The sequence below is a fragment of the Bos javanicus genome, chromosome 6 (genome assembly GCF_032452875.1).
Source record: "Bos javanicus breed banteng chromosome 6, ARS-OSU_banteng_1.0, whole genome shotgun sequence".
Classification (NCBI taxonomy): domain Eukaryota; kingdom Metazoa; phylum Chordata; class Mammalia; order Artiodactyla; family Bovidae; genus Bos; species Bos javanicus.
The window spans coordinates 36,443,397-36,468,610 of record NC_083873.1 but is presented as its reverse complement, the minus strand read 5'-3'; the positions used below and the strand labels follow the sequence as shown (position 1 = coordinate 36,468,610).

The following is a 25,214-nucleotide window of genomic DNA, read 5'->3' as shown; positions in this document are numbered from 1 at the left end:
TGCCTGTGGTAGTGAACTTTCTGACAGTAAAGTATGTCATTAGAATAAATCTTCTTTGTTACTGAAGTTAATTGTTCCTTTAAGTTTTGGCTCCAGATTTATTTAAAGCTTGGATCTGGGGAGTGCCTGCCGAGCACTGGAGACTGGGACATTCCCTTTTCCTGCTATTGGAAAAGACCCTCCCTTTCCCACATATCATTCAGGACAGGGCTCCTGAGTTTATTTGAAATGGAGCTTATCCCTGTCATAAATGAGATTAGAAGTCCTGCCTGAGTGTTATTTATATTTAGATTTTAGTGATTTTCAAAGAACCAAGAATCAGTTTTTAGGTTGATGTTTGCATAGTCTGATTAGTAAGACAGTTTAGGAGTTGCAGCTTGTCTTTTAGTGTTCAACTCTAAGACTGATAAAAGGAGATTGATGTACCTACCTTGAGCCCCGTGCAGTGGAAGTGCAGAGAAAAAACATGTAAAAACCTTGTCCTTGCAACCTCAGATTTCCTATGTGAAAGTTCTGCCTGCCAGCGGTAGTGCAGCCTTGGCGAAACAGCAGATGCTAACCGCAGGAAGAAGGCAGTCACAACCCCAGCCCACTGGGGAACTGCCCTGTGTTCTGAGGCCTCCAAAGAGCACGTGGAGTAGGAGTCACAGTACCTGCAGCCTCTGACAGTTACCCTGAGTGCTGAGCGCCAGGCTCAGCACTCGCTACAGCCCCGAATCTTTTTGCCATTTTAGGGACAGGTAATGGGCTTAGAGTGTTTAAACATCTTCCCCAAAGTTTCACAGCTAGCACATGGTTAATTCAGGACTTGAACTTTGGTCCTTTTGACCCTTGTGAAAGTTGCTCAATCGTGTCTGACTCTTTGTGACCCCATGGACTGTATAGTCCGCGGAATTCTCCAGGCCAGAATGCTGGAGTGGGTAGCCTTTCCTTTAGGGGATCTTCCCAATCCAGGAATCAAACCCAGGTCTCCTGCACTGCAGGCGGATTCTTTACTGTCTGAGCCACCTTAACCAAGAATAGATGAGGAGAGGCACTGGGAAAAGTAGGAGGTGTGATGTGGAGGAAACAGAAGGTTCACCTTTCTTCCTTTTGTTTTGTGATAGAGAGAGGTAAGAGGCCAGGTTGAAGTGGCACAGGACAGCCAAGGTGGCTGGTTTGGGTGCTGAGCCAGCGTATAGCCCTATATTCTTCTGCAGCCTTTTTTTTTTTTTTTTTTGACTGCGTGGCATGCGGGATCTTAGATTCCTAACTAGGGGTCAAACCCGAGTCCGTAGAAGTGAAAGTGCAGAGTCTTAACCACTGGACAGCCAGGGAACGCTTCCGCACCCCCGCCCCTTTTTTTCCAGCAGCACCTTTTGTAATGGTGTGTTTTGAAGAGAAGTAAAAGATTCTACTCCTCTAGAAGCAAGGGAGAGACAATGAGTGAGGAAAAATGGGAGGAAGGACACAGGAGATCAAAATGCAAATTTATGAAGAACATTGCCAAAGGCAGACTTTTAAATTTATGGACACCAGTAGCTACTAGATATGGGGGTTCCACCAGAGTGTACTTTAAGTGAAAGCTATGTTAATGTCTGGCATCTCTTGGACACAGTGAACTTCTTTCCTGACAGCTAGATGATTTTAGTACCTCCTGCTCTAGTTTTGGCAGAGCATTGTGATGAGCTGGACTGTATGTCCATTGAAGGTTAATAATTCATTCATAGAAATATATCTTATCTGTGGTTGCTATTTAGTTACCCCTGAATTAGTAGTTTTCATTTGACTACTTGAAGATTGCATTACTATAACTCAGGTGGGAAGAATTTTAACAATAGCCCTGTTTATCTTTTTCCATAAATGGTTTCTACTAGTCAGTAAGGGATGAGGCTGTACCTCAGGCTGCTTACCGAGGCTTGTGGTTGTCCAGAGCACCCAGAGTTCAGCTGACTCTCAAGCATTGAATCTGTGGTGGCTCAGATGGTAAAGAATCCACCTGCAATGCAGGAGACCTGATTCAATCCCTGGGTCAGGAAGATACCCTGAAGAAGAGAATGGCTATACATTCCAGTTCTTGCCTGGAGACTCCTGTGGCCAAGAGGAGTAGCCTGGTGGGCTATAGTCTGTGGGGTCTCAAAGAGTTGGACATAACTGAGCAACTAACACTCTTACTTTCACACTTTTAAACAAACTTGTAAGAGACTGATGGATACAGGATGCCAAATTAATAGTGAAGTAGAAACTTCCTGAAGTAGAAACTTCGGGAAGGCTGGGATGCTTTGGTCAGCTACTCATGGTATCCTTTTCCCATACTAGGATCTGCTTTGGAAATCAGTTGTTTGAGCTTGCTTATTAATCATGGAATCTGTGTGGGGCAAGTGGCTGGGTAAATTTATTGATTAGTGTTACGGAGTCTCATCTACCCATCTCTACTACTGGAAAGTAATTACTTAGCAGATCAGTCAGCTTGACTGAATATGGTACCCTTTTACCCTGAACAGTGCCAGAGATACTGGGGAGTTCTGACTGTCTGGCTGTCCTTTTTCTAGGCTCTAGCATACTAGTCAAGAGCATATTCTCGGACTTAAATTCTAGTTCTGCCACTACCTTGTTTTGTGATTTAGGCAAGTCACTTCAGTCCTTTCTGTCTCATTTTCTTTATCTTTATTCTTTTTTTGTCTTCACTCTCTTCATCTACAAATTTGAGTTGATAATTGTAGTACCTACCTCATAGGAGATTAAATGATTTAATACCTGTGAATCATGTAGAAAAGTGCTGGACTCAGCATAAGCTCAGATGAAGTGTTATCTGCTATTATTATTAAAGTATAATTTTTCTACTATGAGTCAGGAGTTGTTTTTTTTTTTCCCCTCAAGTGACAGAGATCCAATTCAAACAAACTTAAGCAAACAAAGAAGGGTCTCATTAAACTGTATAGAGTTGATTCTTGTAGTAGTTAACTTGTATGAGGTTGCTGCAAAGACCAAATTAGTGAAGACTGAGCCATTTTGCTCCCAGGGAGACACAGGGTTAGTTAGTTTCCTGCTGAGAGCCTCTGCTTTGTATTGTATGAATTTAAGTGTGTTTCTGGGGAGAATTCCCTAGCAATCCAGTGGTTAGGACGATGTGGTTTCACTGCCCAGGTTTAATCCCTGGTTCGGGAACTAAGATCCCACAGTCTCTTGGTATGGCCAATGGTGGGGGTGAGGGGGTTTCTGTTTAGATATCTTATTCGATGAATATTTCTTACAAATGATTAACTCTATACAGTATTTCTTTATAATAAAACACTAGTCAGGAAGAGTTTTTGTTTCTTTTTTTAAAAAATATTTTCCTGAATGCTGGGTAAATTTCTTCGGGTTTCAGCCTTGCAACACTGCTAATGCACTCTATGATCAGGCATCATCTCATAAATCTACAGATTAAGTTGCTTTTCTATCACTTGTGTGGCTTCATTATGCACTATAGATGTTACTTTAGCACTTTCCTAAATGGTCACATGTACAGATCAGTGAATTTCCTCTTTTTTTTTTTTTTTTTAATTAGCCCTGACTCACAGGCAGCAGGACTGGAACTCATGCATGAACAGAGCTCATCTATCACATATATTATCTTTGGCCTTCTCTGAGTGTTTTGGCCAGGGTCATGCTCACCTCTGTGCAGGAGGACATAGGGTTGTTATCAGATAAAGAGAGACAGTTCAGTTCAGTTCAGTTGCTCAGTTGTGCCCGACTTTTTGCGACCCCATGGACTGCAGCACGTCAGGCTACCCTGTCCATCACCAGTTCCTGGAACTTACTCATACTCATGTCCATTGAGTCGGTGATGCCATCCAACCATCTCATTCCCTGTCCTCCCCTTCTCCTCCGGCCTTCAATATTTCCCAGCATCAGGGTCTTTTCCAATGAGTCAGTTCTTTGCATCAGGTGGCCAAAATATTGGAGTTTCAGCTTCAGCATCAGTCTTTCCAATAAATATTCAGGACTGATTTCCTTTGGGATGGACTGGTTTGATCTCTTTCAGTCCAAGGGACTCTCAGGAGTCTTCTCCAACACCACAATTCAAAAGCATCAATTCTTTGGTGCTCAGCTTTCTTTATGGTCCAACTCTCACATCCATACATAACTACTGGAAACACCATAGCTTTGACTAGATGGACCTTAGTTGGCAAAGTAATGTCTCTGCTTTTTAATATGCTGTCTAGGTTAGTCATAGCTTTTCTTCCAAGGAGCAAGCATCTTTTAATTTCATGGCTGCAGTCACCATCTGCAGTGATTTTGGAGCCCCAAAAATAAAGTCTCTCATTGTTTCCATTGTTTCCCCGTCTATTTGCCATGAAGTGATGGGACCGGATGCCATGATCTTCATTTTTAAATGTTGAGTTTTAGCCAACTTTTTCACTCTCCTCTTTAACTTTCATCAAGAGGCTCTTTAGTTCCTCTTCACTTTCTGCCATAAGGGTGGTGTCATCTGCATATCTGAGGTTATTGATATTTCTCCCGGCAATCTTGATTCCAGCTTGTGCTTCATCCAGCCCAGCGTTTCTCATGATGTACTCTGCATATAAGTTAAATAAGCAGGGTGACAATATACAGCCTTGACGTATTCCTTTCCCAATTTGGAACCAGTCTGTTGTTCCATGTCCAGTTCTAACTGTTGCTTCTTGACCTGCATACAGATTTCTTAGGAGGCAGGTCAGGTGGTCTGGTATTCCCATCTCTTTTAAGAATTTTCCACAGTTTGTGGTGATCCACACAGTCAAAGCCTTTGGCATACTCAATAAAGGAGAAGTAGATGTTTTCCTGAAACTGTCTTGCTTTTTTGATGATCCAGCGGATGTTGGCAATTTGATCTCTCGTTCCTCTGCCTTTTCTTAATACAGCTTGAACATATGAAGTTCACTTTTCCATACTGTTGAAGCCTGGCTTGGAGAATTTTGAGCATTACTTTACTAGCGTGTGAGATGACTACAATTGTGTGGTAGTTTGAACATTCTTTGGTAGTGCCTTTCTTTGACATTGGAATGAAACTGACCTTTTCCAGTCCTGTGGCCACCGCTGAGTTTTTCAGATTTGCTGGTGTATTGGGTGTAGCACTTTGATAGCATCATCTTTTAAGATGTGAAATAGCTCAACTGGAATTCCATCACCTCCACTAGCTTTTTTGTAGTGATGCTTCCTAAGGCCCACTTGACTTGACATTCCAGGATGTCTGGCTCTAGGTGAGTGATCACACCATCGTGGTTATCTGGATCATGAAGATCTTTTTTGTATATTTCTTCTGTGTATTGTTGCCACCTCTTCTTAATATCTTCTGCTTCTGTTAGGTCCATACCATTTCTGTCCTTTATTGTGCCTAGTTTGCATGAAATATTCTCTTGGTATCTCTAATTTTCTTAAAGAGATCTCTAGTCTTTTCCATTCTATTGTTTTCCTCTATTTCTTTGCACTGATCACTGAGGAAGGCTTTCTCATCTTTCCTTGCTATTCTTTGGAACTCTGCATTCAAATGGGTGTATCTTTCCTTTTCTCCTTTGCTTTCGCTTCTCTTCTTTTCACAGCTATTTGTAAGGCCTCCTCAGACAGCCATTTTGCTTTTTTGCATTTCTTTTTCTTGGGGATGGTCTTTATCACTGCCTCCTGTAGAATGTCACGAACATCTGTCCATAGAGCTTCAGGCACTCTATCAGATATAATCCCTTGAGTCAATTTGTCACTTCCACCCTATAATCGCAAGGGATTTGATTTAGGTCAGACCTGAATGGTCTAGTGGTTTTCCCTACTTTCTTCAATTTAAGTCTGAATTTGGCAATAAGGAGTTCATGATCTGAGCCACAGTCAGCTCCCAGTCTTGTTTTTGCTTACTGTATGTAGCTTCTCCAGCTTTGGCTGCAAAGAATATAAGGAATCTGAATTCAGTATTGACCATCTGGTGATGTCCATGTGTAGAGTCTTCTCTTGTGTTATTGGAAGAGGGTGTTTGCTATGACCAGTGCGTTCTCTTGGCAAAACTGTTAGCTTTTGCCCTGCTTCATTCTGTACTCCAAGGTGAAATCTGCCTCTTACTCCAGGTATCTCTTGACTTCCTACTTTTGCATTCCAGTTCCGTATAATGAAAAGGACATCTTTTTGGGTGTTAGTCCTAGAAAGTCCTGTAGGTCTTCATAGAACCGTTCAACTTCAGCTTTTTCAGCGTTACTGGTCGGAGCATAGACTTGGATTACTGTGATATTGAATGGTTTGCCTTGGAAATGAATAGATATAATTCTGCCGTTTTTGAGATTGCATCCAAGTACTGAATTTCAGACTTTTTTGTTGACTATGATAGCTACTCCATTTCTTTTAAGGGATTCTTGCCCACAGTAGTAGATATAATGGTCATCTGAGGTAAATTCACCCGTTCCAGTCCATTTTAGTTTGCTGATTCCTAAAATGTTGATGTTCACTCTTGCCATCTCCTGTTTGATCACTTCCAATTTACCTTGATTTATGGACCTAACATTCCAGGTTCCTATGCAATATTGTTCTTTACAGCATCGGACTTTACTTCCAGCACCAGTCACATCCACATCTGGGTGTTGTTTTTGCTTTGGCTCCGTCTCTTCATTCTTTTTGGAGTTATTTCTCCACTGTTCTCCAGTGGCATGTTGGGCACCTACTGACCTGGGGAGTTCATCTTTCAGTGTCCTCTCTTTTTGCCTTGTCATACTGTTTATGGGGTTCTCAAAGACAGACAGAGATTAGACAAAAGGGCAGTCGATAACACCTTTGAGGAATTTATTTTGAGCAAAGCTTCCTTCTTCAGAAAGGTTGCACCATCTTGGGTTGCAGCTTTCTCTTTTGCTTTTTAGCCATGGCCTCTATCCCCTTTTTATTTGATGCATAATGTTCCTTTATATTTTACTGATGAGTAGTGTCTGTTGATGGATATGTGGGTTGTTGCAGTTTTAGTTTCATATGAGTAAAGCTGCTGTGAGCATTGTTTATAGATCTTTGCATATACAGACGTACAGTCATGCTTCTTGATACCATATTTCTAGACATATTGTACTTGGCTGGTTAAGGGGATGGGTTAATGCTGCTGCTGCCTAATCTCATCCTGTATCTCTCAATGAGGAGTACTTTCACTCTCAGAGGGCAATTTTATTTTTAAGTTTCTAAGACACCCTGTGTTGTGTACTGACTCCATATGTTTTTGTGCGTGTTCTTGCTTCTTTAGGTGACATATAAATCTGCTTGGGTGGCAGTGTAACCCAGTGGGTGAGAGTGTGCACATTAACATCAGGCCTAGATTCATAGCCTGGTTCTGTTCCTTCCAGCTCTGTGACCTTGGGAATGCTTTTTAATCTCTCTGAGCCTTGCTTTATCTGAAAATGAAGCTAAAAATAGTGCTTAGGGCAGAATAGTTAAGATGAAAAGAGATAATGATATGAAAGGCTTATTAGCACAGTGACTGTGGTATGGGCAGCACTATGATTGTTTATATAATTATTGGTAGGAGAGAGAAGATAAACTCATGAAACATTAAAAATGAAGAAAGAAATTAGTATAAATACAGCAGCTGAGCAGACTGGGAAAATTAAATTAATGACTAGATTATATGATCTTGCTTCTCGTTTAAAATGTCTGTCCTACCTCCTCTCCATCCCCATTCCCTCCCTAGTTTGCATTTTCTCTCTCCTCCCATCTTTCCCATCACTGCATTTAACTCAAAGAATAATATTTAAGTTTAAGACTTTATTTTAGTTTTAGTCTCTACACAGAAATAAAAAACAGAAGGAGAGCTTCCTGATTAAGACAGTAAATTAAGATGCAGTTTTATATTTTATTTTGGGCCTTTTTATGCCTTTCCGGAAAGCCTGAAGAGTTCAAACAGTCATATAGTATTATATAGGTAGTCAGATAACATTCCGTTGTTTGGAAACCTCACACTTCATTTCATCAATTGATGGGAATTTTTGTTATTTTCACCTTTTGGTACTATGAGCAGTGCTGCTGTGAGCATTCATGTACCAATTTTTTGTGGAAATATGTTTATAATTCTCTTGTATATATACCTCGGAGTGAAATTATTGGATTCTAAGTGGTGTTGGAGAATACTCTTGAGAGTCCCTTGGACTGCAAGGAGATCCAACCAGTCCATTCTAAAGATCAGTCCTGGGTGTTCTTTGGAAGGAATGATGCTGAAGCTGAAACTCCAATACTTTGGCCACCTCATGGAAAGAGTTGACTCATTGGAAAAGACTCTGATGCTGGGAGGGGTTGGGGACAGGAGGAGAAGGGGATGACAGAGGATGAGATGGCTGGATGGCATCACCGACTCGATGGATGTGAGTTTGAGTGAACTCCGGGAGTTGGTGATGAACAGGGAGGCCTGGCGTGCTGCGATTCATGGGGTTGCAAAGAGTCGGACACAACTGCGTGACTGAACTGAACTGAAGGTAACTGTGTTTAGCCTTTTGAGGAACTTTGAGACTGTTTTACATTTACATTCCTACCAGCAATGTAGGAGGGTTCTAATTTATCCACATCTTCACCAGCATTTGTTATTATCTGTTCTTTTCTGATGATCGCCCTCCTGTTGTTGTTTGTTTAGAAGTTAGTCATGTCTGACTCTTTTACGACTCCTTGGACTGTAGCCTGCCAGGCTCCTCTGTCCATGGGATTTCCCAGGCAAGAATACTGGAGTGGGTTGCCATTTCCTCCTCCAGGGGATCTTCTCTAACTAAGAATCAATCCCGAGTCTCCTGCATTGCAGGTGGATTCTTTACCACTGAATCACCAGGGAAGCCCTATATCCCTCCTAGTGGGTGCAAACTGGTAGAGAGAGAGATATGAGCTTTTGTTTTTGCTTATATACAAGGGAAACATGAATTTTTAAATGGTAGCAAAACGTTGGGGGTAGTCAGCTATAATCAGCCAAAGGTTGAACACCTGCTAAATCAGAAAGGTATATGTTGTGATGTGGTCTGTGCCTGAGGCAGTTAAAATCTGGCTGAGGAGTTCAGTTGTAAAAGATAGAGAAAGAGTCCATCAAGGCAGTATAGTAAATGTGTCAGAGGAATGCAGGCTGACTGTGGCTGGAATGGTCCCCAGAGGCTCTCAGGTAGGAAGTGAAGCTTGACCCACATCCTGAAGCATGTGTGAGAGGGAATGGCAGAGAAGATAACATATTTTTTCTCATTGCTCATGTTTGAGTGGTGAATTATTACAAGCTAACAATTGGCTACATAAAGGAATTAGTTCAAACTTAATTAAAAAAAAAAAAAGACCCTCCCCCACCCTCCTCCAGAAAACTCAAAGGAAAGGTACAACAAGAAAGGGCAAGGTGAAGTCATGAGGGTAATTTCAAAATAGGTATTGCCATCGTGCTCTGCATAGATTGTTTCAGCAAGTCACCTGAACTCAGTTCTTCATCAGTGATCCGAAAACCACATTCTGTGTTCACTGTTCCTTGACAGAAAGCAGAATTTATTTAGAAACTTTAAAAACTCTTACCAAAACACAAAATAGCATTATTACTATAACTACTGAAGCAATATTAATATGTTTTATTTTGAGATCCAAGGTATATGAAGACTATTAAGGGGAAAGCTTTTTAAAATTGATGATGTTTATTTAAAGTGACTTTTTTCTGATCCTCCATCCCTTTTTTTTTTTTAAAGCTTTCTTCTAGGCTACATGACTTCCTGAACAACGAGAACAATGTTATGTTGGGGATATTGGTCTCTGGGCCAACCTGGGATCAGCCCTAACCTGCAGGGCATTGTGGCTGAGCCACAGGTGTGTGGATTTATATCCGACAGAAGCGTCAAGGAGGTGGCCTGTGGAGGAAACCACTCCGTGTTCCTGCTGGAGGATGGCGAAGTTTACACGTGCGGTGTGAACACCAAGGGGCAGCTGGGCCACGAGAGGGAAGGAAACAAGCCAGGTAAGTGGCCCTTGTCGGCCTCGATGACTGGGGAGTCAGGCTGAGGACCTGAGGAGCTGGTTGAAGATTTTCTTACCGAGTGTTGACCTTTTAGGGAGGCTCTCCTTTTGGTGAGAAATGGTGAGGGAGGGTCTTAAATTGTGACTTGGTAGTATTTTTCACAATAGCACGTGCCGTTTTCTTATTTGCTGTCTTTTTTAGTTCAATCCAAATCAAGATTCCAAAGGTTCATGAAAGAAGAGCCTTGGTGTTTTTAGTCTAGGTGCTTTTTCTCTTTTGTGTTCTTTTAGGAAAGTCAGTTTGGCATCAGGATGTGACTGCTTCTCTCTTTTTTCATATTTATTCCCTCCCATGGCAAAGTGGCTATGTTCTATAATTCCCCTGTTCAAGTGTTAGTATTAATTTACATTTGTTAATTTTTTTGTTGACTCTTGGTTAAAGGGCTGCAAGGCTGGTCTTAAGGATAAATTATGAAGTGTGTGAAGCATGGTTTCTGGGCTCTTAACCCATTCTTTGCCTCCAGGTTCCCTCATTAGAACCTCCCTGAGAACCACCCTCCAACCCCTAGGCCTGCCCACCTGGAGCAACACCCAGCGTTCCATAGGGGTTCCTAACCAGTGGGCCCTGGACTCAGGGGAGTTCAGGGAAGGGGTTTGTAGTATGGGCCATGCGTATGTACACCTTTATGTGTACAGCCCACCTGATAACTACGTATTTTCAAATGGAAGTAAATCCTGTTGTTCACTGAAATAATTAACAGTGCTACTGGTTCATTATTTGAGTTAATGAATCCTAATCATTATGTGTTAAACCAATTAATATAATACAGAATCATAATATATAGCTATTATGGTGGTGGCAAGGTTTTTGACTTTTAAAAACACTTTTCATATTGGAAAAAAACAACGGGTCTTTTTCCCCACTCTTCCTGTAATAACTTGTGTTTTACATGAAGCTTCTCTGCTTACCCTGTTCCCAGGTGAGAGCCAGTATCTAACAGCTAACACCTGCAGAGGGGTTGATGGGCGGTCCCAACCCAAAGGCGTGCTCCTTCGTGGGGGAATGTCTACATTTAAGACCCACTTTATCTCTGGGTTGGGAAGATTCCCTGGAGGAGGAGAATATTAAGACCACTCCAATATTCTTGCCTGGAAAATTCCATGGGCAGAGAAGCCTGGTGGGCTACAGTCCATGGGGCCGCAAAGAGTTGGGCATGGCTGAGCACACGTATACATTAAAAGATACGTTGGGCCCCCTTTGTACCAGTGAACCTGCACGGACTTGTGCTCACCCTGGCCAGCCTGTGAAGGGCGTGTTTTGGGATCAGGAGGAGATCTTTCCAGTAACTCCTGCAGAGACACCATGGTGAGTGTGAACCCTGGAGTCAGACACACCTCGTGTAGGAGGCATTACCTCTCTCTGACTCTGTTTCTGAGCCCAGGCTCTTTTCCTTTAAAAGGAGACTTCCTACCGTTCTGTGGCTCTTGATGAAGTAGATTCTAATGATAAAGAAGTCTCCCCAAAGCCACTTTAGCCTGTGTGGTTGCCGTCCCCTCCGTCTCCTCTACCCCCTCTAGTCTGTTTTCTCTGTGACTGCCTTCTGTCAGGCCACCAGCACTCAGAGGTGCCTCACTGCCTCCTTGGTCCTAGGAGCTGGAGCTGGAGGATTGGACCTGCGGTGGCAGCTGAAAAAGGAAATGAAACCCTTGCAGGCCAGCGATAGCAAAGGTCTGCAGATGGCACCCTGGTGAATACACCTTAGTGCCATCTGCCATTCTTCTAGCCAGTCCTCCGGCCAGAGTCCCCGGGGCTGGCGCTGGGCGGCTGGTGGGGCTCTGGAAGCTGGTGGGCGACCCGGGAGCGGTCAGCCTGCGTCTTCCTGGACTTGGCTTGGCCTGCACCCACTCCCTGGAGGCTAGGCTAAGTGATGGCGAGAGACTTGAGCTAGAGGTGTGCCAAGAAAGCTTTCGGATTAAATCATGGAATCCAGCCTGTGCTTGTAATCCAAATTTGGAATAAGCCAGGTTCTAGTGTAAATTACAATGGACTCCAGAAATTTCTGTTGCTGGTTAAGCTTGCCTGTTAATTATAAACTCTGAGGCAGCTGCAGAATAGTGCCTCTTTGAATGGAAAGATTCTGTGGGTGGGCACCTCCCTTTCTTTAATTTTTTCTTCGGTAGGTGTGCTCTAAATCTGGGTGCCGTTGGGTTTATTTTTAAGGAGTGGGAAAAAGAGAATGAGCTTGTTTCCTATATGTGTTTATTGAGAACCATGACCTGGGGTGCTGCTAGGCACGGAAGGGACGTCAGTGACAGAGGGGCCCTGTTTCGGGAAGCCTGGGCTGGCCGGGCCCACGGGAACGCCGTCCCTGAGTCACCCCTGCGATCTTCGGGAGGGAGCTTGCGAGAAGGCCACCTCCCCAGAGAGTCTGCTTCTGGGCGCAGCGGGCAGGTCTGCGATTTCAGGTCAGCATCAGTACCCAGTTCAAAGGATTTAGCAGTAGGAAGGGTTAGAAAGTGTGAGGGGCAGGAAAGGTGGGAGAAGGTGGTGCTGTTGGGGATGCACAGGGACAGAACCCTTGCAGGTGAACGTGTGCCATGAGTCTGTGCTGCCAGTCGTGAGACACCAGTTTCTCCACTTTGTCTCTAGCTGGCAAAGTTGCAGGGCACCTGAGTTCACTCTTAGGGGGAGGAGGAATCCTGTCCTTGTCAGCAGAGCAGTGGCGTAAAGCCCTCCACAGCAGTTTGAAAGTTTTTTTTTCCCCCTCTCTTTGAGAACATCGGATTGTTTCCTGTGGCTTTTGCTGCTTCTGAGGCTGCTGTGCTTTCTTTGTACTCGGATTTCTTTGCTCCCTGACGCGGCCCTTGTGTGACCTGTCAGTTATGTCTCTGTGCCGAGCTCAGGGAGGGTGTTTCCAGGCCACGCCAGTACTGGAACTCCAGGTTATGCAGGCCCGGATGTCTTCCCAGTGTGTCAGACGGCCTGGGCTTCTAGCTCGGGTGTGTCCATGATTCATTCATTTGTTCTTCGGCCAGAGGTAGAGGCCTGCGTTTCCCAGAAGCATTTTTTATCAGCAGGATCTCAAAGCCCCATCTAAACTCAGTGTCCAACTTTTAAAAATAAGTGTCAGGCTTATTACTGTGGTGCGTACTCATCTCCCATAGGACTTTTTTCTCCTTTATTCTCTCCCTCACGTTGTGGTATCAGCCTGTCTCCTCCCCAAAATCAAGGAGTTTCAGTGCTTAGGACAGCATAGGATGATTACTAATTTTCTCATGTTTTTGTCCATGAAGTCATCGCAACTTAGAGCTACGTTACGGGAAGATGTGTGTGCCTCCTTGTTTTTTTAAATAAAGCAAGCAAACAGAACATGAGTTTTCTTCAAAATGATTTTTTAAGTAATTAATCCGTAACTGAACATTAAACAAATCTTGAAGTATTTTACTAAATCAAAGTAGAAACTAGTTGCCCACAGAAAAATGTTCAAAAATTTTGCCTTATTTTACTGTGCTTCTCTTATTCCCGCCCATCCATGTTGTAAGGGACAGTTCTTTTCCCGCACATACTCTGATTTCCCATACTGGGATTTTTAGCATAAGCTAATCCTTGTGTTGTCAGGGATGTCTGAATTTATGTAAACCTCCTCTAACCTTTCTTCTGTCTTGAGTAGGCAAAAACTATGGTAGATGTAATTATTTAGTTTTACCTATGTTAAATTTAAAAAATTCTGCATAGATATCCCAGGAAACCTTTCCATAGCAAACCCAAAGGGTAACTAATTATAAACAGACTAACACTTCTGTGCAGCGGTATTTGATTCATACTTGTGACTGGTTCCTTTTACCTCCTCCTTAGTTTCTTTCCTTGTAGGTAATTTAATCCAGTTCACATTTTGTATTCAATCAGAGTATTTCCGTAATGCCCATCACCATATGTAACAGCTCTCCCGCTGTTTGATAAATGAGGTTTATCAAATGAGGTTTATAAAGCAGAGCATCTCAAAAGCCTCAATTCCCAGAGCTGTAGTTGCTGCTAACCCCGAGAAGTAGCACTTTGAACCAGCTTATCAGGTTGCTCTAGGGCGTCTGAAGGACGCAATAACTCTGTCATGTTAATCAGCTTTTGCCGAAAAGCAAACTAGCTGAGCTGAAAGGAAATAGAAGAAATCCTGTGGTGACTTTGTAATATTGAAACACGTGTTTCCGTGGGCATAACTCTGATATAAAAAGCAGAAGGTGCTGTAGCAAATATTCAGATCTCAACTCTGCCCTTGTTAGGAGCCCATCTCTTTCTCATTAGGAATTGCAGGTGGTTGGGGCTGGGAGAGGGGCTGCACAGCCCTTTCTGATGAGGAGGAGAAGGGTAGTTATCAACCTCCGTAGGGTCTGTTGATTTGTTGACTGCTGTCATAGCTGAGTGGACAGCTTTCTGGTCCAGAGGCCTAGGGATTGGGAGCAAATGTCAATACTTTTTATTTCCTGGTGTGGTTAATGAAAAGTCACTTTTTTTTCTGTCTAAAGTACTCTGCCTACTTTCTTGAAAGACATTTTGAATGTTTTAGAAAATATATACTTATTAATGAGCATATTCTTCAATGTGAGATAATGTTTGTGTTCTAAATATTTGCAGTTTACTTTTAAGTAATTAACACAGTGGTTTGCATCATGACATAAGTCTCAATTCATGTCAATTTTAAAAGTGGTTAAGTATACATACTACAAGCTCTCTTCATCTCAACATGCTGAGTATTTTTAAGCTGATACTTCTCACGATAGTCCTGTAAAGTAGGTCAGTATTATCTCAGGTGTATGTAAAGAAGACGAAAGAGAGTTGACTCTGAGTCATGGTCGGGTACCAACAGTTTGGTTTTAATAATCCTAGAATTTTGTTCACAGACATCTTTTTAACCTCAGGCTGTTTGGGAAGGCCCAATAGAATTTTATTTCCAAGGTGTCTTTCTTGTTTATATTTAATTTCCACTTAGTCCTTGTAAAAAGAAACAAAAAGATAAGTTGGCCACCAAGAAGCTTGTATCTTTAATTTACAGGTTGAATACCACATCTGATCAAGGTGTTTTGATTAAAGGTGCGGAGAAGCAGTTCCTTTTCATCTTTAAAATCATTAGATGACTGTTTGTCAGCTGACAAAAAAGCTTTTGTGCTTTTTTGGATATCATAATCTGGGGAAAAAGAACACATAATTGGAAGTTACATTTTTGCCTTGAAATTTACCTCTTGTTCTTTGTTCCTTTATTTCCTCGAATTACTTCTCATGAAGTCATGGGGTTAGCAGATACTTACGGAGTGGTTAGACTACCAGGTCCCACGTTTGTTCTAGACACTGCCAGGACACAACATGCTCAGTGCACAGCTGCCTTTTGGTAGTTTGTAGGCCAGGTGGGAATAAGGTGTGTTCCTGTGAAGGCTTCACAATGCAGTTCATCTTGTGCCAAGAGAGTGATCGAGGTCCCAAGCGTGTCAAATTTAGAATTGTGGTGGAGAGTTAGGTCTAAGTCGGGTCACCAACAGTGCTGAATTCTGATTTCTAAGAATTTTTTTCCACCAACACACATATGAAGTTCAAGTTTACTGCAGATTTGTGAGCTTGCAGGAGGAGTGAGCTTTACAAGAGCTTTACAAGGTGCCAAAGACAGGGCACCTTTGGTAATGGCGTCAGTGCTCCAGGGATGTTTCGTTATTTTAGTAAGTCCACCCTTGAATGTTTATGTTGTAATAATGACTTCCTTGTCTGGCAGTCTTGATGAACTCTTGTCTGGCTTGGTGATCTGTGATCTGGACTGATCAAGGATAGGTAAATGGTTCTAAATTTATCAGTCTGGATGGGGTATATCTAGTCAGCTGGTATTTCAGTGATTTAGGAGCTACTGCAATCTTTGAGTAAATGCCCATTGATGGCATGTAATGTTGAAATCTGTGGCAATTCTGCAACGGATATGGTCTCATATCCTTACAGATTTAAAATAATTTTTCTCTAATTATTCAGATATGTTTTTCAATTTCTATTATACATAATTACTAACTAACTCAGAGCAATTGAAGTTGTTATGTGAGTGGTTTTAGTGTTAGCTAACTATGCAGACTATATAATGAATAAGAGCATGGACTCTGGAGTGACCTATGGGTTGGAATCAACTCGCTGGCTGTGTGATTCTGAGAAAGTTGCTTAACCTCTTTGTATCTCAGTTTTCTTAGTTGTAAAGTGTGGATAATGTTAATAAAATCAGATCAGATCAGTCGCTCAGTCGTGTCCGACTCTTTGCGACCCCATGAATCACAGCACGCCAGGCCTCCTTGTCCATCACCAATTCCCGGAGTTCACTCAGACTCACATCCATCGAGTCAGTGATGCCATCCAGCCATCTCATCCTCTGTCGTCCCCTTCTCCTCCTGCCCCCAACCCCTCCCAGCATCAGAGTCTTTTCCAATGAGTCAACTCTTCGCATGAGGTGGCCAAAGTACTGGAGTTTCAGCCTTAGCATCATTCCTTCCAAAGAAATCCCAGGGCTGATCTCCTTCAGAATGGACTGGTTGGATCTCCTTGCAGTCCAAGGGACTCTCGAGTCTTCTCCAACACCACAGTTCAAAAGCATCAATTCTTCCGCGCTCAGCCTTCTTCACAGTCCAACTCTCACGTCCATACATGACCACAGGAAAAACCATAGCCTTGACTAGATGAACCTTTGTTGGCAAAGTAATGTCTCTGTTTTTGAATATGCTATCTAGGTTGGTCATAACTTTCCTTCCAAGGAGTAAGCGTCTTTTAATTTCATGGCTGCAGTCACCATCTGTAGTGATTTTGGAGCCCAAAAAATAAAGTCTGACACTGTTTCCACTGTTTCCCCATCTATTTCCCATGAAGTGGTGGGACCGGATGCCATGATCTTCGTTTTCTGAATGTTGAGCTTTAAGCCAACTTTTTCACTCTCCACTTTCACTTTCATCAAGAGGCTTTTGAGTTCCTCTTCACTTTCTGCCAGAAGGGTGGTGGCATCTGCATATCTGAGGTTATTGATATTTCTCCCAGCAATCCTGATTCCAGCTTGTGTTTCTTCCAGTCCAGCGTTTCTCATGATGTACTCTGCATATAAGTTAAATAAACAGGGTGACAATATACAGCCTTGTCGTACTCCTTTTCCTATTTGGAACCAGTCTGTTGTTCCATGTCCAGGTCTAACTGTTGCTTCCTGACCTGCATACAAATTTCTCAAGAGGCAGATCAGGTGGTCTGGTATTCCCGTCTCTTTCAGAATTTTCCACAGTTGATTGTCATCCACACAGTCAAAGGCTTTGGCATAGTCAGTAAAGCAGAAATAGATGTTTTTCTGGAACTCTCTTGCTTTTTCTATGATCCAGCGGATGTTGGCAATTTGATCTCTGGTTCCTCTGCCTTTTCTAAAACCAGCTTGAGCATCAGGAAGTTCACGGTTCACATATTGCTGAAGCCTGGCTTGGAGAATTTTGAGCATTACTTTACTAGCGTGTGAGATAAGTGCAATTGTGCGGTAGTTTGAGCATTCTTTGGCATTGCCTTTCTTTGGGATTGGAATGAAAACTGACCTTTTCCAGTCCTGTGGCCACTGCTGAGTTTTCCAGATTTGCTGGCATATTGAGTGCAGCACTTTCACAGCATCATCTTTCAGAATTTGAATAGCTCAACTGGAATTCCATCACCTCCACTAGCTTTGTTCATAGTGATGCTTTCTAAGGCCCACTTGACTTCACATTCCAGGATATCTGGCTCTAGGTCAGTGATCACACCATCGTGATTATCTGGGTCGTGAAGATCTTTTTTGTACAGTTCTTCTGTGTATTCTTTGCTATCTCTTCTTAATATCTTCTGCTTCTTTTAGGTCCATACCATTTCTGTCCTTTATCGAGCTCATCTTTGCATGAAATGTTCCCTTGGTATCTCTGATTTTCTTGAGATCTCTAGTCTTTCCCATTCTGTTGTTTTCCTCTATTTCTTTGCACTGATCGCTGAAGAAGGCTTTCTTATCTCTTCTTGCTATTCTTTGGAACTCTGCATTCAAGTGTTTATATCTTTCCTTTTCTCATTTGCTTTTCATTTCTCTTCTTTTCACAGCTATTTGTAAGCCCTCCCCAGACAGCCATTTTGCTTTTTTGCATTTCTTTTCTATGGGAATGGTCTTGATCTCTGTTTCCTGTACAATGTCACGAACCTCATTCCATAGTTAATAACGTCTACCTATTAGGACTGTTGTAAGGATTTAGTAAGCTGTATATCAGTCAGATGTTTGGAATAATGTCTGGCTGAAAGTAAGCATTTAATTAGCCCTAGCTATTTGGAGAAGGCAATGGCACCCCACTCCAGTACTCTTGCCTGGAAAATCCCATGGACGGAGGAGCCTGGTGGGCTGCAGTCCATGAGGTCACGAAGAGTTGGACACGACTGAGCGATTTCCCTTTCACTTTTCCCTTTCATGCATTGGAGAAGGAAATGGCAATCCACTCTAGTGTTCTTGCCTGGAGAGTCCCAGGGTCGGGGGAGCCTGTTGGGCTGCCGTCTCTGGGGTCGCACAGAGTCAGACACGACTGAAGCGACTCAGCAGCAGCAGCTCTTATTACTGCTAGCCTCCCAGGTGACTCAGTGGTAAAGAATTTGCCTGCCAGTGCAGGAAACACAAGAGACGTGGGTTTGATCCCTGAGCCAGGAAGATCCCTTGGAGAAGAAAATGGCAACCCACTCCAGTATTCTTACCTGGGGAATCCCATGGACTATAGCCCACCAGGCTCCTCTGTCCCTGGGATTACAAAAATTGGACATGACTTAGTGACTAAACAACAACAACATTATTACTTCTGGTAGTAGTAATTTGTCTTAACATATTCTATTAGAAAAATTTTTTGATCCTGCTATTCCAGCATATGAACAAATTCATAAATTAATTACATATATGTTCCATTTAGTTCAGTTGCTCAGTTGTGTCCTACTCTTTATGACCCCATGGACTGTAGCACACCAGGCTTCCCTGTCCATCACCAACTCTCTGAGCCTGCTCAAATTCATGTCCATTGAGTCGGTGATGCCATCCAACCATCTCGTTCTCTGTCATCCCCTTCTCCTCCTGTCTTCAGTCTTTCCCAGCATTAGGGTCTTTTCTAATGGGTCTGTTCTTCCCATCAGGTGTCCAAAGTATTGGAGCTTATTCTTAGGCATCAGTCCTTTCAGTGAATATTCAGGACTAGTTTTCTTTTGGATGGACTGGTTGGATCTCCTTGCAGTCCAAGGGACTCTCAAGAGTCTTCTCCAACACCACAGTTCAAAAGCATCAATTCTTTGGCGCTCAGCTTTCTTTATAGTCCAACTCTCACTTCCATACATGGATACTGGAAAAACCATAGCTTTGACTAGATGGACCTTTGTTGGCAAAGTAATATCTCTGCTTTTTAATATGCTGTCTAGGTTGGTTATAGCTTTTCTTCCAAGGAGCAAGTGTCTTTTAATTTCATGGCTGCAGTCACCAACTGCAGTGATTTTGAAGCCCAAGAAAATAAAGTCTGTCACTCTTTCCATTGTTTCCCCGTCTATTTGCCATGAAGTGATGGGACCAGATGCCGTGATCTTCGTCTTTTGAAAGTTGAGTTTTAAGCCAGCTTTTTCACTCTTCCTCTTTCACTTTCATCAAGAGGCTCTTTGATTCCTCTTTGTTTTCTGCCATGAGGGTGGTGTCATCTGCATATCCGAGGTTATTGATATTTCTCCCAGCAGTCTTGATTCCAGCTTGTGCTTCATCCAGCCTGGCATTTCACATGATGTACTCTGCATATAAGTTAAATAAGCAGGGTGACAACATGCAGCCTTGATGTACTCCTTTCCCAATTTGGAACTAGTCCATTGTTCTTTGTCCAGTTCTAACTGTTGCTTCCTGACCTGCATACAGATTTCTCAGGAGGCAGGTCAGGTGGTCTGGTATTCCCATCTCTTGAAGAATGTTTGACAGTTTGTTGTGATCCATACAGTCAAAGGCTTTAGTGTAGTCAGTGAAGTAGTAGTAGATGTTTTTCTGGAATTCTCTTGCTTTTACAATGATCCAACGAATGTTGGCAGTTTGATCTCTGGTTCCTTTGCCTTTCTAAATCCAGCTTAAACATCTGGAAGTTCTCACTTCATGTACTTTTGAAGCCTAACTTGGAGAATTTTGAGCATACTTTGCTAGCGTGTGAGATGAGTGCAGTTGTGCTGTAGTTTGAACATTCTTTAGCATTTCAGTTCAGTTCAGTCCCTCAGTTGTGTCTGACTCTTTGCAACCCCATGTAGCACGCCAGGCCTCTCTGTCCATCACCAACTCCCGGAGTTCACTCAAACTCACGTCCGTCGAGTTGGTGATGCCATCCACCCATCTCATCCTCCATCATCCCCTTTTCCTCCTTCCCCCAATCCCTCCCAGCATCAGAGTCTTTTCCAATGAGTCAACTCTTTGAATGAGGTGGCCAAATTATTGGAGTTTCAGCTTTAGCGTCAGTCCTTCCAAAGAATACCCAGGACTGATCTCTTTTAGAATGGACTGGTTGGATCTTCTATACATAAATAAATAACTGTTAATCATTTTTATAGGTTCTCTTAACTGTGTAGGATCTAATAAATGCTACATATATCCAGGGGAGGGAGGTGATATAGGTTAGCGATGTTAAGAGAGACTTATTTTGAGTTTTAAAGGACAGTCTGTTTTATTTTTCATTTTTTTTTTTGGTTGGGGGGGGGTGGTGTCTTTTACCTTACTGGTCCCAAGAAAAGTACCTTAGATACATTCAGGAACTCTGTAAAAGCTGCTTTTCCACACGTGGAGATATATACATGTATCTTATCTCTACACCATGGTTTACATTGCCTCCAGCATTCTGGTTCAAAATTGGAAAGATGAGGGAACCAAATGAGGCCACTGTGGACATTGTGGCCTACCAGGGGTACTTAGTGGTGCTCCTAGAGGACTTGAAGTGGTTTGCCAACATGTGGACAGGTGATACGATCTTACCACAGTTTCAGAAAATAGACTGCAATCCATTGATACTGAGCCCAGTTGAATTTTGTGGGCTGTCACTTTAGGCTTCCGGTTAGCTTTGATGGAGGTGAATCTTTGGACAAGAATATCCATGACCTGAAGAAAGGTAAGTGGTTTTCTTTCTGCATTCTGCAGTTGCCTAAGAAGCAATCACCCTGGAGTCTGAATTTATCTGGTCCTTGTTTTACTTATTTTTTAATGGGCCTCTGTCACTCAGGATGCTTTTATCTGCAAGTAGCAGAATACTAAACTAAATGTGGCTAAACAATGAGTGAAATTTCTGATCTCAAACCCAGAAAGGTCTATAGAGAGGTACAGGGTTGGTTAGAGCAAGGGCACACTGACACCGTCAAGCCACCCAAGCATCAAGGTGCTTCTCACCTTGCTATTCTGCCATCTGCATTAACTGCGTTAATCATACTTGGGCTTGTCCCCTCATGGTCACAAGGTGACTGCCACAGCTCTAGGTACCACATCCCCACACAGCTGCGTTCAGAGACAGACAGGGAGGGGAGTTGCTTGTGTTGCCTTTCACAATGGGGAAAATCTTTCTCAGGAACCCCCAGCATACATCATCTTTAGTCTCATGGGCCAGGCCTGATAAGAGAAATGAGGATCATTTGATTGGTTTAGGGTTCATCGCCTAGGCCTGGGGAGGGCCCAGTAGCCGTGAGGGTTCTGGTGCAACGAAGAGGGGTCAGCGGCTGACAAGTAAGCAGTACATAGTGTGTGATTTCATAGTGCGTGCAAACTTGTTTCTTTGAACCATTAAGTCTATGTTTTGCTCCATGTTATGATTTATAGTTCCTTTTATGAACTCAACACCTTCACATCTGCTTTTAGAACAAAAATGGCTACTATCATGAGGCAGGGCTTTCTCTGTAGTATTTATTATGTGATATATGATGCGAAATTGTGTGTTTCTGAAAAATTAGTATCTTATTCACCTATGTATTTTAGTGCTAAGCATCATGTGGTAGGTACATAGTGTAGGGAATTTATTAAATGTACGCAGTGCTTCATGGGTTTTATTATTTAGTTATGTTACCATGCTCTCTGTGAGCTCTGGGAGATTGCTAGGGTTAGGTCAACAAAGATTAGAGTGATTTGTGTTTAAAGAAATTCGCTGAATTTCAAGGATGAAGGACAGAAGAGTTGACTTGAATGTTTTACCCACCCTTCAATTTTTCATTCTTCCCTGAAAGTAATGGAAGCGCTTTGGTGACACCTTTAGTGTATGCGATGCAGAGACATTCATGATAAACAGTGTCTCGTCATTCTGTTCCACGCTTTCCCATTGGTCACTGAGGGTATTGCTCAGACTGGCAGGTGCCTGTCTTCTTTCTTCTTGACTGTTCTGATTCATTATAAAGCATTTCGAATGGAGGGGGATTCATCTTTAGGTTTTATACAGGTTTTGTAAATAGCTGTTTTTTTTTTCTTTCCCATGCTGCATGACTTGTAGGATCTTAGTTCCCTGAACAAGGATTGAAGTTGGGGCTTCAGTAGTAAAGGCACAGACTCCTAACCACTGCACTGCCAGGGAATTCCCAATAGCTGCTTTTTATATATCTAAATTGACAAAATGTGATAAGGAGTGGGAAGGGGTGGACCAGAGCAATGAGCGATATTTCTCTTTCCCTCTGCTTTCTTTTCCATTCTTCCCCTCCCCCTCTGTCTCTCTTTCCCTCTTGTCTCTCTTTTCTTCTCTCTTCCTCTCTCTCCCTCTCTCTCACATGCACACACACAATTACCAGACATAGGTTGAATGGAGGGGAGAGTGTCAGTTCATTTCACCCAGCGCTGGGCAGGACCCCTGACCTACAGAGTTTTCTCTTCTTTATTTCATGAGCTCAAGAAAAACCAAACTCTTATTTCATCTCCTCACTGCTGTCTCTGTTAAGGCATGTAATGAATACCATTTAACTGACCTGATTTAGACATTTTGTGTCAGAAAAAGGCCTATTTCAAGTTTGTCCGCAATTAAAAGGAGCAGTTAGCTTTGGCAGTGTTGGGAAGACACACGTCGCAGCCAAACAGCGCTGTCTGGAGCTTTCCTAGAACTCATCCGAACGTGTCTAGCTGAGGAGGGCTTCAGGCTTTAGTGCCTATGGATGAAACCGACCGCTGAAAACATTTTGACAGGGGAGACTGGAAGGAGTCAAAGACTCAAGATAGAGGGAATCTTTTCTTCTGTTTTCAGCTTAATTGCCTGTCTTCTGTCCCTTCCTTTGGTTGGATCATCACAGTGAGGCCAGAGCCAGCAAGACGAGAAGGAGCCGTGCTCTTTCACTTTTGCTGCTGTTCTCCTTCCCTTACTTCGTTCTTGACTCAGAATTTTATGTCACTGCTCTGTGTAATTTGCATATTTATATAAAGTACTGGGGTGCTTTGACTTCCCTTATGCTTTTATGCAGAATTTTTTTCTGGTCGAGATTGCATGGCTACGCAGGCAAGTCAGGCCTGTGATCAGGCACTTACTATGTGGGAACAAATGGACGGTTTCCTTAATAAACTGCCGATCAAATTGGCAGTTCACCTCCAAATACACCTAGACGCCTTAGCTCACTCTGGAATCAAAAGTAACTTCTAGGTGTATGAAAGACATACATGTAAAAAGTAAAAGTACAAAAATAATAGGGGAATGTATTTCGAACCCTGGGACTTCTAAAGTGAGACAGGTGGTTTAGAAGCCATAAAGTAAATGACTTGTATGAACATAAAATTTTTTCTATAAGGCATTTGTAAACAAAATGGCAAGTGGTAGACTGGGAGAAACAATTACCACAAACTACCAGATAAAGATTTCATATTTGTGATATATCAGGGCATCTTCAAATTGAAAAGATAAACCATCCTGTAATAAAATGAACATTTTACAGAGGAGCACTTACAGATAGCCAACGAATATATGCAGATATGTTCAGAGAAATTAAAACAAGATAGCATTTTTTTTTCAGCCATTTGGTTGATCAGAAATTTAAGAGTAATATCCACTGCTCACTGGTCTTGGAAAAGGGGCAGTTGTGTCCTAATTGAGGAAGTATGAGCTTCTATAATCCTTTTGTAAATCAACTGGCTGTTTTTAATAAAATTTAACATGGTCATACCTTTTGAATCAGCAGTTCCATTTTTAGGAGGCTTCCTTACTCAAAAATGTCAATATGTAGCATAAGGAAATATTTCTAGGATGCTTATTGCAGCAGTGTTTTTAAAGTCAAAATATCAGTATCAGCTTATTCATCTCTAGGGAATAGTTTGAATTATGGATAGTCATGAGGTAAAGCTATAAGTACTGTCTTTACACTGTTGACTCACTAATTATTTCCAGCCTCAACTTTACTGAATTTCAAGCTTTATGTCCACTTAAAATCTTCACGTAGATGTATAATTGGCATCTTAAATTTAATATCCAAACCAAACTGATTTTTTCCCCTTAAACCTCTTCCTTACCTTGTTTTTCTGTTTGTAAATGGCAGTTCCATTCTTCAGGCAAAAACCTTGAAAGTCATCTTTAATTCTCTGCTCCTTCCTCCCTTCCTCTCACTACCCTGTGTATTTCCTACACCTCCCCCCTCCCCCCAGCACTTCTTATTTGTATTCCCTGCTTTGTTTTGCTTCACGGTTTATCCCTATCTGATATACTATATTCAGAATTTGTTTATATCCCCCCCTCATATTTGTTTAGGGTCCATGAGGGTCATAACTTTGTTTTGTATCCCCATTATCTAGAATAATTGCACATAATATATTTTTATATTAAATATATATTATATTAAAATATAATATATAAAAATATATTGCACATAATAAATGCAATCTTTACTAATTATTTTTTGAATAAATGACTATACTGTGACAAGAAAGAAGTTACTAATTGTGTATAGAATCTCTTTTTTGTATAAATAAAATCAAGCCCAAACTTTGTTTTAATGAACTGTATACCTCTCGTTTTTCCTTCCCGTGGCTGGTATTTAGGATTCATTTGTAGACAGCTGCAGCTATCAGACCTTTGCTTGGTGGCTGTGATGATCTGCATGTCTTCACATGTGAAGGACCTGAGATAGAAAGTTCTCCCCTAGAAATCTGGCCTGCTCTCTCCTGCATCAGGTTCATTGGGTTTGCTTTTGGGGTCTGCAGTGTTCGTGAGTCAGCTGCAAATACATTGTTGGTGCTATGCTAGGCACGTAAATATATTGAGCACAGATATGCTGCGGTGTGTTAGTTCCTTTACCCAAGTATGTCTGAAGCTTCTTTCGT

The 25,214-nt window shown here is 42.2% G+C and overlaps 1 protein-coding gene across 5 annotated transcripts in view; it reads left to right on the top strand.

The window, feature by feature from the left end:
* HERC3 (HECT and RLD domain containing E3 ubiquitin protein ligase 3) overlaps positions 1 to 25,214 on the top strand; it is a 197,541-nt gene that overhangs the window by 57,133 nt on the left and 115,194 nt on the right. For all 5 annotated transcript variants that reach the window (XM_061419703.1, XM_061419699.1, XM_061419700.1 and 2 more), the window contains exon 3: positions 9,648 to 9,913. In XM_061419703.1, the coding sequence (XP_061275687.1) occupies positions 9,688 to 9,913 (226 nt within the window). In that variant the 5' untranslated portion in view covers positions 9,648 to 9,687. The remainder of the gene's footprint in view (positions 1 to 9,647; positions 9,914 to 25,214) is intronic.